This window comes from Ranitomeya variabilis, chromosome 1, assembly GCF_051348905.1.
Source record: "Ranitomeya variabilis isolate aRanVar5 chromosome 1, aRanVar5.hap1, whole genome shotgun sequence".
In the NCBI taxonomy this organism is placed as follows: Eukaryota; Metazoa; Chordata; class Amphibia; order Anura; family Dendrobatidae; genus Ranitomeya; species Ranitomeya variabilis.
Window position 1 is genome coordinate 641,490,109 of NC_135232.1, and position 18,999 is coordinate 641,509,107.

At 47.7% G+C, this 18,999-nt stretch overlaps 1 protein-coding gene across 1 annotated transcript in view; it reads left to right on the forward strand.

Moving 5' to 3' along the window:
- The window catches only part of VPS39 (VPS39 subunit of HOPS complex), a 134,051-nt gene that overhangs the window by 60,033 nt on the left and 55,019 nt on the right, over positions 1-18,999 (forward strand). The window contains exons 11-12 of the mRNA XM_077261229.1: positions 11,918-12,047; positions 12,449-12,591. Of these exons, the coding sequence (XP_077117344.1) occupies positions 11,918-12,047; positions 12,449-12,591 (273 nt within the window). The remainder of the gene's footprint in view (positions 1-11,917; positions 12,048-12,448; positions 12,592-18,999) is intronic.

An 18,999-nucleotide genomic window follows, 5' to 3' on the forward strand; every position in this document is an offset into this window, starting at 1 on the left:
TAAAAGGAGTAATATCGTGAAGCACTATGTGGAGCACAGACCCAGAGCTGTCACCGCCAAACCGGAAGTGACGTTACGGAGCCTGCACAGCCACAATGGAAACCTAGGCAACGCATTACCGCAGCAATTAGCGTCCTACATCTGAGTAAAGGCAACCAGTAAATCCCGTCTACCGCAGGTAACGTAGTGCTATAGGTAATATGCCCCTAAAAAAGGTGTCCAAATGTAAATTACATAAAACCAAAGTAAATAATGAAATAAATCACTAAGTGCAAAAAAACATAAGCATATTACTACAAAGTGAATTTGATCTTGTACACAAGCAAAACCATAAGACCGCTAGTGGACAGACAAATAAAGAATATACAGAAATATATATTAAACTAAAAAAATATATATATATCACTAAATTATACACATATATAACATTACCCCTCAAAAAATAATAAATAAATTGATAATAAATAATAAATAAAAGGTGCAGTGAAACACACGTGCGAGCGAGTGAAAAAAATATGTAACACAAAACAAAAAATACACATTTCTCCTACGTATCATTGGGGGACACAGGACGAATGGGTGTTATGCTGCTGCCACCAGGAGGACACTAAGTTAAACACACACAAAAGATTAACTCCTCCCCTGCAGCATACACCCACAGGCTGGACAATCCAGAGCCAGTTCTTACTTAGTGTCTCAGGAGGCACTTGGGTCCTCAGGACCCCACCAATTTTTAGTTTTTGATTTAACGGAAAGAAGGGAGCGACAGGCAAATTTTTAGCTCTGATCTCTCCCGCACCAACAACGGGCAAGTACACGGAGCGTTCCTCCTGTATCCTTTCCCGCAACGATGGATGCCAGCCCTGGCTCACCTTTCAGTGTGGCGACGGTTCCCTAGCGTCCCGATCTCCTTCCATCCTTCTCAGGCGACCATGGGGACTAATCATCCACCTAAGTCTCCTGGAGCCAGGGCACAGCCGGACAAATTGACAGGGCGTCCGCGCAGCCGCCCACTGCACCACCACTGATATAGTGGCTGATACATGGCGGCAGTAGCTCTCCACCCTCTCCCTATCATGGTGAAGGTGGATGGAGCATCGGTCCCATCGCACAAGGTAAGTGCGGGGACCGACCAGCTGGCAGCAGGGGGCCCCCCTTACTCTCTTCTAAATGCGGCCCTGCAGCCGCGGGACAATGTGCGGCTCTGCAGCCGCGGGGCAGCGTGCGGCTCTGCAGCCGCGGGGCAACGTGCGGTTCTGCAGCCGCGGGGCAGCGGGTGGCTCTGCAGCCGCGGGGCAGCGTGCGGCTCTATAGCCGCTGGGCAGCGTTTCCTTTCTGAGAGGGCTCGGCGGCTCCCAGGCCTGGGTCGGACTACAGCGCCCGCCCACAAGCATGCCGCCGCCCGCCCACGACACGCCCCCTCCCTGGGCGCTTCTCGCTCCCGAGAAGCGCCCTTCTCACTTCTCGGCGGCCATCTTGGACCAGGAAGTGCACTGGCGGCTCTGCAGCACCGCAGCGCTCAGGACAGGAGGAAAGCTTCAGGATCTCCCTGCCAAGCCACCGCGGATCCTAGGTGAGACGCACCCAATAGGATTGCCTCTCTCCCCTGCCAGTACGCTCACTCCACAGCAAATATGTCACAGTCTAGGCAAAAACGGACTGGAAAGACCCACTCTGTTATTTTTGCTGTGTGCACCTCCTGCAAGATTTCTCTGCCCCGAGGTCACACCACCCCGCTGTGCTCTGCCTGTGAAATGCCCGCGGCACAGGATAATCCGGCCTCTGACCCGGAATGTACTGAACCTAGTACTCCCGCATGGGCGTCCTCCCTTGCTCGATCTGTGGCATCCTTGGAAAGGACGATACAGTCCCTCCGTGAGCCGTCCCTTACCCAGGGTACTTCCAAGGATGATGTAACGCGGTCTAAGAACCCCTCACGGCCCAGAGGTCGTTCCGTTTCCAGAAGCCCTCACTCATATAGAAAGAGGTCCAGGGTAATATCTCCGGTCCGTGATCAGCCTTCTGGTTCAGAGAGCGAAGTCTCTCGTCACTCATCCCCAGATCATAGCAGGGAATCTTTTCTGGACGACGCTTCCAGCGTGTCCTGTTCCCCAGAGTACCGTCATGACCAAGAGACCCTTGATTCTCTCATAGACTCTGTAAGTCAGACTCTACAGTTAGAGGAGGAAGCCCCGTCTAAGGCGGCTCATCCCGTGTCATTTGGGCGGACTACAAAGGCTCATAGGTTTTTTCCCACGCATCCTCAATTCAAGGACATTGTCGATCTCCATAGAGTCCGTCCGGATAAACGCTTCTCAGGTCAGAAGGCTATGCAATTGAAGTATCCGTTTGCTCAGGACCTTGCTAAGGAGTGGTCTCAGTCACCCTCCGTGGACCCGCCAGTGTCGCGGCTAGCCACAAAGGCGGTTCTATCTTCCTCCGAGGGCGCGTCCATCAAGCATCCCACGGATAGACAAATTGATCAGATGGCTCGCTCGGCTTTTGAAGCTTCCTCGGCTTCTCTCTTTCCTTCTTTTGCCGCCACATGGGTTGCAAAAGCCATGTCCCATTGGGCCGAGTCTTTAGCCTCTACTGCACTTCATGCCGACTTACCCCCTGAGGTTTCTCACCTGGCCACTCAGATTGCCAGAGCGGGGGACTTTGTAGTTTCCGCATCCTTAGACGCGGCCAACTGTGCCTCACAGGCAGCGGCCAATGCTGTCACGGTCCGCAGATCCCTTTGGCTCAGGGACTGGAAAGCGGACTCAGGATCCAAAAAATCCCTCACGTCCCTTCCATACCAGGGTGAACGTCTGTTTGGGGACAAACTAGATAAAATGATCGCAGACTCCACAGGGGGAAAGAGCAAATTCCTTCCCCAGCAACGGACCTTTCGTCCCTTTCGCAACCAACAGGGCCGAGGCCGATATTTCCGTTTCGGTTCCAACTGGTCCAATCCTTCCTCCGCGCCACCTGGCGTCGGGAGAGGTCAGCGCAAGGACAGAACCTCCCAGCCATCTTACAAACCTTCTCCCTCTTGGAGAGGCAGACCCAGACAACAGGGGTCCAGGGGGTCCAGATCTAACAGGTCTCCTCCTCAATGACTCTTGGCAGACGCCAAAGGACACCGACAGAGTTGGCGGCCGCCTACTCTTCTTTCGGGACGCGTGGCTCTCGGTAGTTCCCGACCGATGGGTCCGCGATCTGGTATCCGTCGGTTACAAGATAGAGTTTGTCTCTCTTCCCCCATCTCGTTTCTTTCAGTCCCCTCCTCCCAGAGCAAGGGTCCGTCAGTATTTCCAGGCCATAAAATCGCTATGGGACGACGGGGTCATCATCCCGGTACCTCAGGACGAAAGGTACCAAGGTTTTTATTCCAATCTTTTCATTGTACCAAAGAAGGACGGCTCCGTACGTCCGATATTGGACCTCAAACTCCTCAACAGGTACGTCCGTGTGCGTCAATTCCGAATGGAGTCCCTCCGCTCGGTAATTGCCTCTCTGGAAGAGGGCGAGTTTCTTGCATCTCTAGATGTTCAAGACGCTTACCTGCACATTCCCATTCTGCCGTCTCATCAGCGCTTTCTCCGCTTCGCGGTCCAGGGCCACCATTTTCAGTTTGTCGCCCTACCGTTCGGGCTGGCCACCGCTCCTCGGGTGTTCACCAAGGTCATGGCGGCTGCCGTGGCCATTCTCCATGCTCGAGGCATAGTGGTGTTGCCCTACCTGGACGACATTCTTATAAAGGGTCCCTCTTTCCGGTCCTGTTCAGAGGCGGTAGATGTCACTATAAATACTCTTTCACGCCTGGGCTGGAAACTCAATTTCAAAAAATCTTCCCCAGTCCCGGCCCAAACCATACCCTACCTGGGCATGATCTTAGACTCCTCTCAGGGTCTAGTACTCTTGCCTCCGGAAAAGGTATCTACTCTACAGAGAGAGGTCCGGAAGCTTGCTCAACCTCGCTCTCACTCCCTACGCTTCTCCATGAGGGTACTCGGCAGGATGGTGGCGGCAATGGAGGCAGTGCCCTTTGCGGTTTTTCACCTCCGGCCCTTACAACACGCCATTCTGGCAGTATGGGACAGGAATCCCGCCTCGCTCGACCGCCGTCTCCTTCTCTCTCGCCAAATCAGACAATCCCTCAGGTGGTGGACCGAGAGGTCCTCCCTGACTCGGGGGAAGTCTTTCCTTCCGGTGCACTGGCTGGTTGTCACAACGGACGCCAGTCTCTTCGGCTGGGGTGCAGTGTTCCAGCGTCACTCGACCCAGGGTCGCTGGTCGCCGCAGGAGTCCCAGCTACCCATCAATATCTTAGAGATTCGGGCAATCAGACTAGCCCTCCATCATTTTCAGCAGTTCCTCTCCGGACGTGCGGTAAGAGTCCAGTCCGACAACGCTACTGCAGTAGCCTACGTCAACCGCCAAGGGGGCACTCGCAGCAGGGCGGCCATGGTCGAGGTGACGCTAATTCTCCGTTGGGCCGAGGCACATCATTCCATTCTCTCAGCAGTTTTCATACCAGGCGTGGAAAACTGGGAAGCGGACTTTCTAAGTCGCCACAGCCTCGATCCCGGAGAGTGGTCTCTTCATCCCGCAGTCTTTCACCAGATCTGCTCTCGTTGGGGGACCCCGGACGTGGATCTAATGGCATCCCGCCTCAATTGTCAGGTTCCCGTCTTCATGGCCAGGTCTCACGACCCCTCAGCCTTCGGAGCCGACGCTCTCGTCCTCTCATGGCAGGGCTTCAGTCTCCCATACATCTTTCCCCCAATTCCCCTTCTGGGGAAGGTTATCAGGAAGATCAGGGCAGAACGGATTCCAGTAATCCTCATCGCTCCGGATTGGCCACGCAGGACATGGTATGCCGAGATGGTTCAACTGGTCTCAGACGTACCTTGGAGGCTGCCGAATCGCGCAGACCTCCTGTCTCAAGGGCCCATTTACCACCCGAACTCAGAGGCCCTGTGTTTAACGGCGTGGCCGTTGAGTCCTGGGTTCTGAGGCAGAAGGGGTTGTCTCAGACGGTGATATCTACCATGCTCCGTGCACGCAAGTCTTCTTCTATGCGCATCTACCACCGCGCTTGGAAGGCATACTTCGCCTGGTGCAGGGATCGGAGGCGTTCCCCCCTCCGTTTTTCTATTCCTCACATTTTGGAATTCCTCCAATCAGGCGTAGACTTGGGTCTTGCACTCAGCTCTCTTAAGGGCCAAATTTCTGCTCTCTCGGTCCTTTTTCAGAGAAGGATCGCAAACAGATTGCAGGTCAGGACCTTTATCCAGGGGGTTTCTCATATGGTTCCGCCTTACAAGATGCCTTTGGAACCATGGGACCTGAACCTAGTTCTCTGTGCCCTTCAAGAGCCACCTTTTGAGCCCTTGCACGAGGTGTCTTTACTGTTCTTGTCTTGGAAGATTGTCTTCCTCGTGGCTGTCACGTCTATTCGACGTGTCTCTGAGCTGGCAGCTCTGTCGTGCCGACCTCCTTTCCTCGTGTTCCACCAGGATAAGGTAGTTCTGCGGACATGTCCGACTTTTCTTCCGAAGGTCGTTTCCTCTTTCCATCTTAATGAGGAAATTGTTCTTCCCTCACTGTGCCCTGCGCCTTCCCACCCCACGGAAAGGGCGCTCCACACTCTGGACTTAGTGAGGGGTCTCAGACGTTATGTCTCCAGGACTGCGTCTTTCCGTAGATCAGATGCCTTGTTTGTTCTTCCGGAGGGGCCACGGAAGGGACTACCCGCTTCCAAGGCCTCCATTGCCAAGTGGATTCGTTCCGCCATCCAAGAGTCCTACCGTGTCAAGGGTCACGCTGCACCTCCGGGGATCAAGGCTCATTCTACCCGGTCAGTCGGCGCGTCCTGGGCCATCCGGCACCAGGCATCGGCAGCACAAGTCTGCAAGGCTGCTACATGGTCCAGTCTACATACGTTCACGAAACACTACCATGTGCACTTTCAGGCTTCGGCAGACGCTTCCGTCGGTAGGCGAATCCTACAAGCGGCTGTGTCTCATCTGTAGTTGTAGGCTCGCACAGCATTTATAACTTCTGGTGACCCACCCAGGGACTGCTTTGGGACGTCCCATTCGTCCTGTGTCCCCCAATGATACGTAGGAGAAAAGGAGATTTTTGTGTACTCACCGTAAAATCTTTTTCTCCGAGTCATCATTGGGGGACACAGCACCCTCCCTGTTAGCCTAGTTGGCTCAATTGTTCTTTTCAGTCTGTGTTTTGACTATGACATGTTTTCTGTTTGATAACTGGTTTACTCCTACTGCTTTGTTACCGAACTGGCTCTGGATTGTCCAGCCTGTGGGTGTATGCTGCAGGGGAGGAGTTAATCTTTTGTGTGTGTTTAACTTAGTGTCCTCCTGGTGGCAGCAGCATAACACCCATTCGTCCTGTGTCCCCCAATGATGACTCGGAGAAAAAGATTTTACGGTGAGTACACAAAAATCTCCTTTTTATTCAAGTACAACAAAACATGGGAGATTCCTTCCGATATCCCCACCAGATTTGAATGCCAACAAGGACCTAAAAATAAAATGAAATAAAAGCAGGAGAGAAAAAATAAATATTAGTAAAAACCTACAAATAAGCACTAAAAGACATCTGCTCATTTATGCCATTGGGTGCCAAGGTATTCAATCTATAGATCCACTTGGCCTCAATTTGGGCCAATCTTTTCTTAATGTCCCCACCTCTCATGTTTAGTATAATATGGTCAATCCCTCTTACCCTCAATAGAGTCATCACACTGATGGAAAAGCTTGAAATGTTTGGGCAGAGTTTTAAGGGATTCAATATCTATAGCAGTACAAGCTGCTTTAATATCTAGAACGTGCTCCCTCACTCTCCGTCTTAGTTCCCTTGAGGTTAAACCAATATACTTAAGATCACATGGGCAGCTAGCGCAGTAAATAACCGCAGTCGTCTTGCACGTGATAGGGTAGAGGATGCTATACGTTCTATTACCATCAGCATTGGAGAATACAGCACATCTTTCAATATTAGGGCATGCTACACAGGAGCCACAGGGGCGACAACCCCATTTGGGGCCCTGTGAGCCAAATGGGTTATCATTCCTTTTATTCATATAATGACTGTGTACCAGCGAATCTCGTATATTTGGTGACCTCCTATATGTGATGGATGGTTTTGATGGGAGGTATTGTGTCAGGATGGGATCCAATTGTAGAACCTTCCAATGTTTGGATAGGATATCCCTCACCTCATACCATCTGCAATTAAAGGTTTGAATATACCGTACCTTGTCACCATTCCCATCTTCCCGTCTGTTTGTTCAATGCTTGTGAACGGTCAATCTGTTTTGCTCGCCAGTATGCCCGTCTAATGCATTGTGAAGAATATCCCCTCTCAGTAAATCTTGCACTCAAGTCCCTGCTTTGTTTTTTCAAAAGAAATTTCATCAGAACAAATGCGTCGCATCCGTAGAAACTGTCCCACAGGTATGCCTTTAATGAGGCTATGTTGATGTGATGAGGAAAAATGAAGAAGACTATTTGTTGAGGTAGGTTTCCGAAAAACATCTGTGTGTATGAAGCCAAGTTCATCCACTTCCAAAAGGATGTCCAGGAACTCCATATTGGATCTTCCTGCTTTATATGTCAGACGTAAGTTCAAATTGTTGTCATTCAGATACCCCATAAAAATCTGTAGTTCATCTAGAGAGCCCTGCCAAATGAACAAAATATCATCAATGTATCTTCCCCAGTATTGCACTCTATCCACCAAAGGTAAAGGTTCGGTGGTGAAGATCTTCCTCTCCCACAGCCCCAGGAACAAATTAGCATATGAGGGCGCCCCCAGTGCTACAGAAGATTGACTTTCAATCCTCTGTCATCCTTCTTTATACAACTTAGAGATATTCTTCTGAAACCAGTGGAGGCCTCTATAATTAGTAAGAAGCAGATGGACTATTTTTATCTGTAGAATACCCTACCATTGCTACTTTTTATGTACTTCCTAAAGTACATAAGAATGCATCGTGTCCACTGGGTCGTCCGATTGTGGCAGGGAATAACAACTTAATTGAGCCCATATGCAAATTGATTGACTTTGTTCTTCATCCTATGGTAGAGACCTTACCGTCATATCTTAAAGATACGAATGATGTACTTCGGAAAATGGATGGCCTACAGCTTGAGGACGATATGATTCTAGTCACTTGTGACATTGAGGCCTTATATACGTCTATAATACACGAGGATGGTGTTATGGCTGTTCAACAATTTTTGAGGATGTCCAGTGAGGACGGTGAGTTTTCTTCATTTATCGTGGATCTTCTCCAGTTTGCACTCACCCATAATTTTTTTATTTTTAATGAGAAATGTTTCCTACAGCTCCAGGGAACAGCAATGGGGGCGGCTTTTGTGCCCTCATATGCTAATTTGTTCCTGGGGCTGTGGGAGAGGAAGATCTTCACCACCGAACCTTTATCTTTGGTGGATAGCGTGCAATACTGGGGAAGATACATTGATGATATTTTGTTCATTTGGCAGGGCTCTCTAGATGAACTACAGATTTTTATGGGGTATCTGAATGACAACAATTTGAACTTACGTCTGACATATAAAGCAGGAAGATCCAATATGGAGTTCCTGGACATCCTTTTGGAAGTGGATGAACTTGGCTTCATACACACAGATGTTTTTCGGAAACCTACCTCAACAAATAGTCTTCTTAATTTTTCCTCATCACATCAACATAGCCTCATTAAAGGCATACCTGTGGGACAGTTTCTACAGATGCGACGCATTTGTTCTGATGAAATTTCTTTTGAAAAAACAAAGCAGGGACTTGAGTGCAAGATTTACTGAGAGGGGATATTCTTCACAATGCATTAGACGGGCATACTGGCGAGCAAAACAGATTGACCGTTCTCAAGCATTGAACAAACAGAGACGGGAAGATGGGAATGGTGACAAGGTACGGTATATTCAAACCTTTAATTGCAGATGGTATGAGGTGAGGGATATCCTATCCAATCATTGGAAGGTTCTACAATTGGATCCCATCCTGACACAATACCTCCCATCAAAACCATCCATCACATATAGGAGGTCACCAAATATACGAGATTCGCTGGTACACATTCATTATATGAATAAAAGGAATGATAACCCATTTGGCTCACAGGGCCCCAAATGGGGTTGTCGCCCCTGTCGCCCCTGTGTAGCATGCCCTAATATTGAAAGATGTGCTGTATTCTCCAATGCTGATGGTAATAGAACGTATAGCATCCTCTACCCTATCACGTGCAAGACGACTGCGGTTATTTACTGCGCTAGCTGCCCATGTGATCTTAAGTATATTGGTTTAACCTCAAGGGAACTAAGACGGAGAGTGAGGGAGCACGTTCTAGATATTAAAGCAGCTTGTACTGCTATAGATATTGAATCCCTTAAAACTCTGCCCAAGCATTTCAAGCTTTTCCATCAGTGTGATGACTCTCTATTGAGGGTAAGAGGGATTGACCATATTATACTAAACATGAGAGGTGGGGACATTAAGAAAAGATTGGCCCAAATTGAGGCCAAGTGGATCTATAGATTGAATACCTTGGCACCCAATTGCCTAAATGAGCAGATGTCTTTTAGTGCTTATTTGTAGGTTTTTACGAATATTTATTTTTTCTCTCCTGCTTTTATTTCATTTTATTTTTAGGTCCTTGTTGGCATTCAAATCTGGTGGGGATATCGGATGGAATCTCCCATGTTTTGTTGTACTTGAATAAAATGTGTATTTTTTGTTTTGTGTTACATATTTTTTTCACTCGCTCGCACGTGTGTTTCACTGCACCTTTTATTTATTATTTATTATTATCAATTTATTATTTTTTGAGGGGTAATGTTATATATGTGTATAATTTAGTGATATATATATTTTTTTTTAGTTTAATATATATTTCTGTATATTCTTTATTTGTCTGTCCACTAGCGGTCTTATGGTTTCGCTTGTGTACAAGATCAAATTCACTTTGTAGTAATATGCTTATGTTTTTTTGCACTTAGTGATTTATTTCATTATTGACTTTGGTTTTATGTAATTTACATTTGGACACCTTTTTTAGGGGCATATTACCTATAGCACTATGTTACCTGCGGTAGACGGGATTTACTGGTTGCCTTTACTCAGATGTAGGATGCTAATTGCTGCGGTAATGCGTTGCCTAGGTTTCCATTGTGACTGTGCAGGCTCCGTAACGCCACTTCCGGTTTTACTCCGGAACGTCACTTCCGGTTTGGCGGTGACAGCTCTGGGTCTGTGCTCCACATAGTGCTTCACGATATTACTCCTTTTAATGAGATCGGTCACTTTGATATTGTATTCCCCTCTGTTTATGTGGTAATTGTATATGTATATATATGTATTTATGTACACGATATGTTACTTCCGGTATTGCCGTATATTGGGCTTAATGCTCATGTTATTTTATTACATTCACTGCTGTGCACTGTTTAATGTGATCGGTCATTGTCAGACCATGTATTGATCTCTTTTATGCGAGGTGCCTGTTCTTTTGTTTATTTATGTTAATTTATATAGGCATATGTCACTTCCTGTTTCGCCGTATTTTGTGCTTTATGTTTTTCTATTTTTATTATATATTAAGTGTTCATTGTTCTAGGATGTATTTTAATGAGTGAAACATTGGATTCCATATATTTATATATATATATATATATATTATATATTTTTTTTTAGCAGGGTTAATTATTTATTTCGCTCACATGATTCCCCTGATTCCATTTGATTGGTGGGGGCTATGTATAAGAAACACCTCAGTTTCACTTTGTCTTCACTCCTTGAAAAAGCCACTTAGGTGAAACGTACGTTTGGGTCGGAGTCCTTGAGGGCCACAGATCATCTTCACACTGGTACTAGTATTTTTCCAGAGATTTATGCACTTTAGTTGTCTGGGTTAGACTATTATTGATGCATATGCACTTTATTAGGATAGATGGCCTACTATTAGTACCATCTATTGGTTTTTCTTTTTGCACTTTGGAAGGCTATATATATATTTATATGAGTTTTTCATATTTTTCTAGTATCTTTTTTATTATATGGATCTGGTCTCCTCATTAAATATACACTTTGTAATATGATGTAGTATTATTTGTTGTTTTTCTTCTTTTTTGTAATTTTCATTATTTTTTATTCTTAATAAAATTATCTTTTAATATATTTTTTCTATGTGATTATTTGATCTATGTTCACTTTTGACATTTTGTATGGGCCAATTTTTGTACTTGTACAAGTTAATCATATCTCTTTTCAAGACTAAATAAATACATTTTAGACTTTTGGGTGGAACATATCATCTTCCTCAGGAGTTTGCGTTGAGTCTTTATTCATCTTAATCACAGCCAAGTTGTGTGTTTCATGCGGGACATTATAAATTTGGGAATTTTTCACCTTGGCTAAACTTATATTTGTGAAGTTTGGAGCCTACTTAGATCCCTTTGGTTATCAGGGGTTGGTTAGGATATACCAAATTTTTTCCAACATGTTTTATTTGGTGTTCTTTTACACTCCTGGGGGCCCGCTAATGCCTACTTTTTGTTTACGTTTTTACTTTTTTATTCATTTGTAACCACTTTGCTAGCCAATGATGATGCTGGCTGCCAAACTGGGAAGCCTCCTTGTCAATTGTAGTGATGGACCATAGCCTAGTTTGCTTGGCAAGACGGAGGTTCACCTAGTTGTTTCACGGAAAGTTTATCAAACAGGATGCAGCAAAGGCCAGTGACAAGGGTTAAATGTGCAGAGTATCTAGGAGCAAAGTTTCAATGTTTAATTAAGAACTTGCCTACAATGAAAATACTTTTTACTATGATCCTGTTTCAACCTGAGAGTTTTTTTAATTATATTTTATTTTGTATGACAGAGGATGAAAGATGATGCTGACAGTGAGAAGCGGCAGCAGATCCATCACATTCAGAACTTGTATGCCTTCAACCTTTTTTGCCAAAAACGTTTTGATGAGTCCATGCAAGTGTTCGCCAAACTGGGTACCGGTAAGACATTCTCTCTGAAATATTCTGTCTGTAGGTTATTTTTATCACAATATCATTGCTACTGGGGTGAAAGTTCAGAAACTTTGAATCCAAAGATGAGAACAGGAAAATTAAAATTAATTCTTAGACTCTGCTTGTGTGTGCTGAGACTTGGCATCTATGAAATGCGAGGTTGACACACCAACAGTGATCCACAAGCTCTTTGTAGAAAGGAATTTTCTCAGCCTAAAAACCTAAATGGTATTCTTTCCAGGTTGGATGTCCTAATATCAATACATAACTCCAGATAAACGAATGTCGGGCATATATCTATATACTTCTCGAGAATGTGCCCAACAGTGGTCATAGAGGCAGTGTTTCTCTAGCTTTAATAACGTGTCACTTGGTTTCATATTTTTCAGATCCAACTCATGTTATTGGGATGTACCCAGATTTGTTGCCCTCTGACTACAAGAAACAGCTGCAGTACCCTAATCAAGTACCTTTGCTGTCAGGAGCTGAACTGGAAAAAGCCAATCTGGCCTTAATTGATTATTTGACCCAGGTGAGAATCAATCCATAAGAATAAAGACTACAGAACCCTCACTAGCAAAGAATAAACTAATTCTCTATCTTGTACACAATACTTAATTTCTCCTTCACCACATTGGGGGGACACAGGACCATGGGTGTCTTACGGTTGCCACAAAGTGGCTGACACTAAGTAGATGCAAAAAAATTGGTTCCTCCTCTGCAGTATACACCACCCACTGGCTCCAACCAAACCAGTTTATGGCCGGTTTCACATTTGCAGTTGTGTCCGCAGCGTTTCTTCCGCAATTATCCGCATGCGTTGTGTTTTCCTATATTTAACATTAGGGCACATGAGTCTGCCATCGGTTGCGTTTTGCCGCGTTTGACGACGCATGCTTCGTTTCGTCGTCTGCAATTTGGTGCGGTAAACGCAACATGTAGTAATTTTAGAGGCGTCAATTTGCCGCCTAGAAACGTATGCGGTTGTTAGAGCAAGGAATGCGGCAAAAAAGCACATTGCTATCTATGGGAACGCATGCGTACACATGTCGTTGCGTACGCATGCGTTTGATGCTCTTGCGTACTTCGGACTGCGTATGCCTATTAAAAACACACCCTCCTGGAAATATCAAACGCATGCGCATAAAAAGCGCAAACACATGTAAAAACACATGCAAACGCTGCGTTTTTTCAACCATCATGCGTAAGCTGATGCGGATAAAAAACGCTGCGTTATCAGACGTTTGCATGCGTTTTTGCATGCGGTTGCGGATAATGCGCTGCGGATTCTAACGCAAATGTGAAAGTAGCCTAAGCTTGGTGTCAGTAGGTGGCACTTGTGGTCTGATCCTCTGACCACATCTATAGCTTTTTATTTTTTAATTTTTTAAATCTTTATGGATTACAAGGGCGACGGATTCCTTAAGGGCTCCGCTCTCCCCAAACCTACAACAGGCGGGAACGTGGAGTGTCGCCCCCAAGTATCCCCTCCTGCAATGTTTTTTCTTCAACATGCCTGAGATGTTAGGGTTGACGGGTCCCTTTAGGGCTCTGCTCTCCCCACACCTGCAACAGAAGGGCACATAGTGTCGCCTCCATGTATCCCCCTCTTTATCCAGGCTTACATTGCCTGACCAACAGCCCTATTACATCCTAGGGGATTTGAGCCCTTTGGATGTACAGAGGCTCTTATGGTGTCTGTGCAGTCCCCACTGCATCACCATTGCCTGGACAGTGTCAATGAATGGAGGGCAGACGATCCCTCTCCACCTCCCTGTTAAAGGGACGGTGGATTGAGGGCTCCCTGCACCGTCCAATAAAGTAGCTGACCTGAAGGCAGGAGGAAGAGTACGGGTCCAGCTTTGTAGCGGTCTCCAGACCGGGACGCACACCTCGGTAAGTGCGGTCCGGGGATGTGGTGTGGCAGTACAGATGGCGGAGGGCTCCGGCACTAGCGGGGAAGCACTTGCTCCATGGTGTGTCTCGCTTCCCGCAAAACCTTCCCTTTAAAATCACGGCGGCCATCTTCCCGCGCTGGCCGCATCCGAGGGATATCAGCGCTGTTGCCGACCTTCTTCCCCAGTACCGTGAGACTTCCTGGATCTTCAGCGTGCATTTTTCCCACCGGCGCGCTCTGCATGTGCATTTTACACAGAGGATCCGTTTTTACAGACTGGCTCCCTGCTCCTACAGCCTACCTATCCCTCTACAGAGGACCGCTCATTTGGGGCCACAGGACCAGGGTAAGACTTGGACGGTGCCAATATATATCTTTCTCTGCAATTTGCAACTGGCTCTGCTATTCTTTAGCCTCCATATTGGAGCATATCAGCAGCACCAGGGACATTATAGAGTACACCATGTCTCCCTAAACCATCCCAAAGGACTATCAAAACAGTGTTTTTCTCCTCTTGCACCTCCTGCCAGTCTGCCTTAGAACGGAGACAGAGTACGCCACTGCACTGCACTTCAAGGCCTGTGATCCCGAATGCATTCAGGAGCCCTCCGCTGTCACTGAACCCAGTGTACCTAGCTCCCCTGAGTGGGCTTTGTCACTGTCAGTCAATGGCTTCTCTGACTAAAGCAATTGAGTCCCTCCAAGACCCCACCATTGGTCGGGTTATTTGTTTGCCTGTCTTAGATGGTACCTCTACCTCCCAGGAGCCGCCCACAGCAGGGGCCGTTCTCAATCAAAAACTTCACGAATATCTAGGAAACTGGTCCATAGCTCGTCTCATGGGCCCTCTCACGCCTCGGCATGTGGGAACTCCGTCCCCCACACCCCCTCACCCAGGGGTTGTAGTGACCAATTGACCAGGATTCTCCGGATTACCAGGCGACAGTGGATAACCTTATCGAAGCCGTCAATCAGACTCTGAATATTGGCGAGGACTCAAATTCATTCTAAATCAGTCAAAAGGACTAAACGCTCTTATAAGATTTTCTCAAACCATCCTGAATTTCAGGATATTGTTTGGAGGCATAGGGAGCGAACAGACAAACGCTTCGCAGGTCAGAAACTGCTTGAAGCAAGATATCCATTTCCTTCTGATCTACAGAAGGAATGGGCTGAATCTCCTCAGGTTGATCCTCCAGTATCGCGTCTGTCCACCAAAACCCTCCTATCCTTGCCAGACGGTTCTTACATTAAAGATCCCACAGACCATCAGAAAATCTGGCCCATTCAGTGTTTGAAACCTCATGCGCTGCTCTCTCTCTCTCTCTTTCGCCGCGACGTGGGTAGCTAAGGCTATGGTCTCTTGGGCAGACGCGCTAATCAGAATTATTCAGGATAGTGACCTTCCCCCAGAGGCGGCGGAGCTGGCAAACCAGATCTCCCTCGCCGGGGATTATGTAGTGCACGCTTCCCTGGATGCAGCTAATTGTGCCGCTCTTGCAGCTGCAAACGCCATTTCCATTAGATGGGCATTGTGGCTCAGGGAATGGCGGGCGGATTCTGCTTTAAAAAAAAAAGAAAAGTCCTTAACTTCTCTGTCTTACCAGAGCAGTTGGTTGTTTGGCGAGAAGCTGGATCAGCTCATCCCAGACGCCATGGGAGGGAAAAGTAAATTCCTCCCCCAACAGAGGATTAGGCGACCATTTCGTCTGCAACAACAGACACGCTTCCGGTCCTTTCACAACTCTTCTGCCTGGTCCAATACAGTTATCTCTTTCGGCTCTGGGCGCTCATCCTGTGGAGACGGGGCCCCCAAGTTGCGAAGTCGAACCATTCCTGGAAGAAATGTCCCATCCAATCCAGGCCCAAGGGCAGGTCCCATAGATTTTCTGCTCAATGACTCCTATTTTGCCATGCTTGGTTCTCAGTCGTTCACGACGAATGGCTCAGGGACCTGGTATCTTCCGGTTACAAGATAGCATTTTCTTCCCACCCTCCAGGCTGGTTTTCCCCCTCTCTTTCTCACAAAACAGCCGCACAGGCATGGCCCTTCTACCAAGCCATCAACTCCCTATACCAAAGCGGAGTCATTGTTCCAGTCCCAGAAAACGAAAGGTTCACGCGGTTCTACTCGAACTTATTCATGGTCCCGAAAAAAGACGGGACGGTGAGGCCCATTCTGACCTGAAGCTAGTAAACAAGTTTGTAAAGGTCTGGCATTTCAGAATGGCGTCCCTCTGCTCTGTCATCTCTTCAATGGAAAAGGGGGAGTTCCTTGCATCCCTCGACATCTGGGATGCTTACCTGTATGTCCCGTTTTTTGGGTTTTTTCCCCCCTTCACAAACTGTTCCTGTGCTTCGCCGTCTGCAAGGACCATTATCCGTTTACAGCCTTGCCCTTCGGCCTAGCCACTGCTCCCAGAGTATTCACGAAGGTCATGGCAGTCACCATGTCCATTCTGCACTCTCGGGGCTTGGTTGTTTTACCAAACCTGGATGACCTTCTAATCAAGGGGGCCGTCTTTCCAAGTTTGTGCAGAGTGCATCCACATTACCTTGGACACACTTTCTCGTCTGGGCTGGCAGGTAAACTTGGACAAATCCTCCCCGGTTCTAGCTCTGTAGATTTTCTTTTTAGGAATGACCCTGGACACCTCCCGAGGGTTGGTGACTCTCCCTCGAGACAAGGTGTTGGCCCTTCAACAGGTAGCCCAGGCACTTTGTCATCCAGGTCCTCTCTGCATCTGTTTCTGTATGAGGGTCCTGGGCAGGATGGTAGCAGCAATGTAAGTTATTCCGTTCGCCCAGTTACAACTTCGACCTCTTCAGTATGCGCTTTTGCCATGGGACAGGAACCCTTTCTCCCTCGACTGACTGTACAGTATGTCCCCGCGGGTCAGGCAGGAGCTCAGGTGGTGGACGTTACGGTAATCCCTCACCCAGGAGAAGTCTTTCTTTCCAGTCCAATAGTTGGTGGTCTCCACCGATGCCAGTTTTCTGGGCTGGTGAGCTATCTTTCGACACCGCACTGCCCAGGAGCGCTGGTCTCCTCAGGAGACATTTCTCCCTATCAACATTCTGGAGATCTGTGTGATTCAGTTGTCCCTGCGACGGTTCCGTCACCTCCTAGTGGGTCGCCCCATCTGAATACAAATCAACCATCAGGGGGGCACCCGCAGCAGGGCAGCAATGTGTGAGGTGAGGCACATTTTGTGCTGGGCCGAGAAAAGCCACTCGGTCATCTCAGCAGTGCACATTCCGGGTGTGGAAAACAGGGTGGCAGACTTTCTCAGCCACCAGGGTCTTGCCTAGTGGGAATTGTCGCTTCACCTGGATATCTTTCAGCAGATTTGTCATCGCTGGGGGACTCCAGACGTCAACCTGATGGCGTCAAGACTCAACGCCAAGGTACCAGAGTTCATAGCTGGGTCCAGGGACCAACAGACCATAGGGGCAGATGCGCTGGTCCTTCCGTGGCGTCAGTTCCATCTCCCGTATGTGTTTCCTCCCCTTCCGTTGCTTCCGAGAGTCATCAGGAAGATCAAATCAGGAGTTCCAGACATCCTAGTCTCTCCGGACTGGCCTCGCCAGACATGGTACGCAGAGTTGGTACAGCTCATCACCGATGTTCCCTGGCGTCTTCTAGATCATCCAGATTTGCTCTCGCAGGACCCGATTTTCCACCAGAATTCAGGAGCCCTGCATTTAGGGAGCTGGTTTCTCTCAAAAGGTGGTTTCTACTATGATTAACGCTCGGAAACCTGCGTCCGTGCGTATCTGTCACCGTACCTGGAAATCCTTTTTCGCATGGTGCAGAGATCGTGGTCATTCCCCTCTCGCTTTCTCTATTCCGGCCATCCTAGAGTTTTTTCATATTTGCATGAACTCTGGCCAAGCGCTCAGTTCTCTCAAGGGTCAGATTTCCCTCTTATCTGTCTTGTTCCAGTGTAAGATCGCTTCCAATGTTCAGGTGAACACTTTCATTTAGGGGGTCTCATTTGGTACCCCCCTATAGGATGCTTTTGGACATATGGGACCTTAGTTTGGTTCTGGATGTTCTACAGGGGTCCCCCTTCAAACCGCTACACCTTTCGTGGAAGGTGGCTTTCTTGTCGCTGTGACGTCAGTCAGACTGGTATCGGAGTTAACTGCCCTGTCCTGTAAGGCTCCTTTTTCTAATCTTTCACCAGGACAAGGTAGTTCTCAGACCGTCTCTGATTTTCTTGCCCAAGGTGGTCTCTTCTTTTCACATTAATAAGGACATTGTCCTACCTTCGTTTTGCCCGACTCCAGTGCACAGCTTCGAGAGAGCCCTTCACACCCTGGATCTGGTGAGGGCTGTCAGAAGGTACATCTTACGAACAGCGTCCTTCTGTAAGACAGACGTCTTATTCGTCCTTCCTGAGGGTCACAGGAAGGGACTCGCCGCTTCTAAATGCACAATAGACAGGTGGATCCGCTCGGCTATTCGAGTATTACCGTGTCAGGAACATGCCTATCCCAGCGGGTATTAAGGCACACTCCACTCGTGCGGTGGGGGCCTCCTGGGCCATTCGGCACCAGGCGTCGCTAGCACAGGTGTGCAAGGCTGCGTCTTGGTCCAGTTTGCACACCTTTTCGAAGCACTACAACATTCACACTCAGGTCTCAGCAGATGCGAGCCTTGGAAGACGAATCTTGCAGGCGGCATCTCTAGGCGGCTGGTGTGTGAGGTTTGGTTTGCCCAGTCAGTTTAACCACCAAGGGACTGCTTTGGGACATTCCATGGTCCTGTGTCCCCCAATGTGGAGAAGGAGAAACAGGGATTTTTGTGTACTCAACGTAAAATCCTTTTCTCCGAGCCACTCATTGGGGGACACAGCAACCCACCCTTTTTGGCCTAATAGCTTGAGCATGTTCTTTGGTTTGACGTTGGTATACTCTAATATTGTTCTTGTTTCTTTTTTCTACTGCTTTTTCACGAAACTGGTTCGGTTGGAGCCAGTGTGTGTGGGGTATACTGCAGAGGAGGAGCTAATCTTTTTTGTATCTACTTAATGTCAG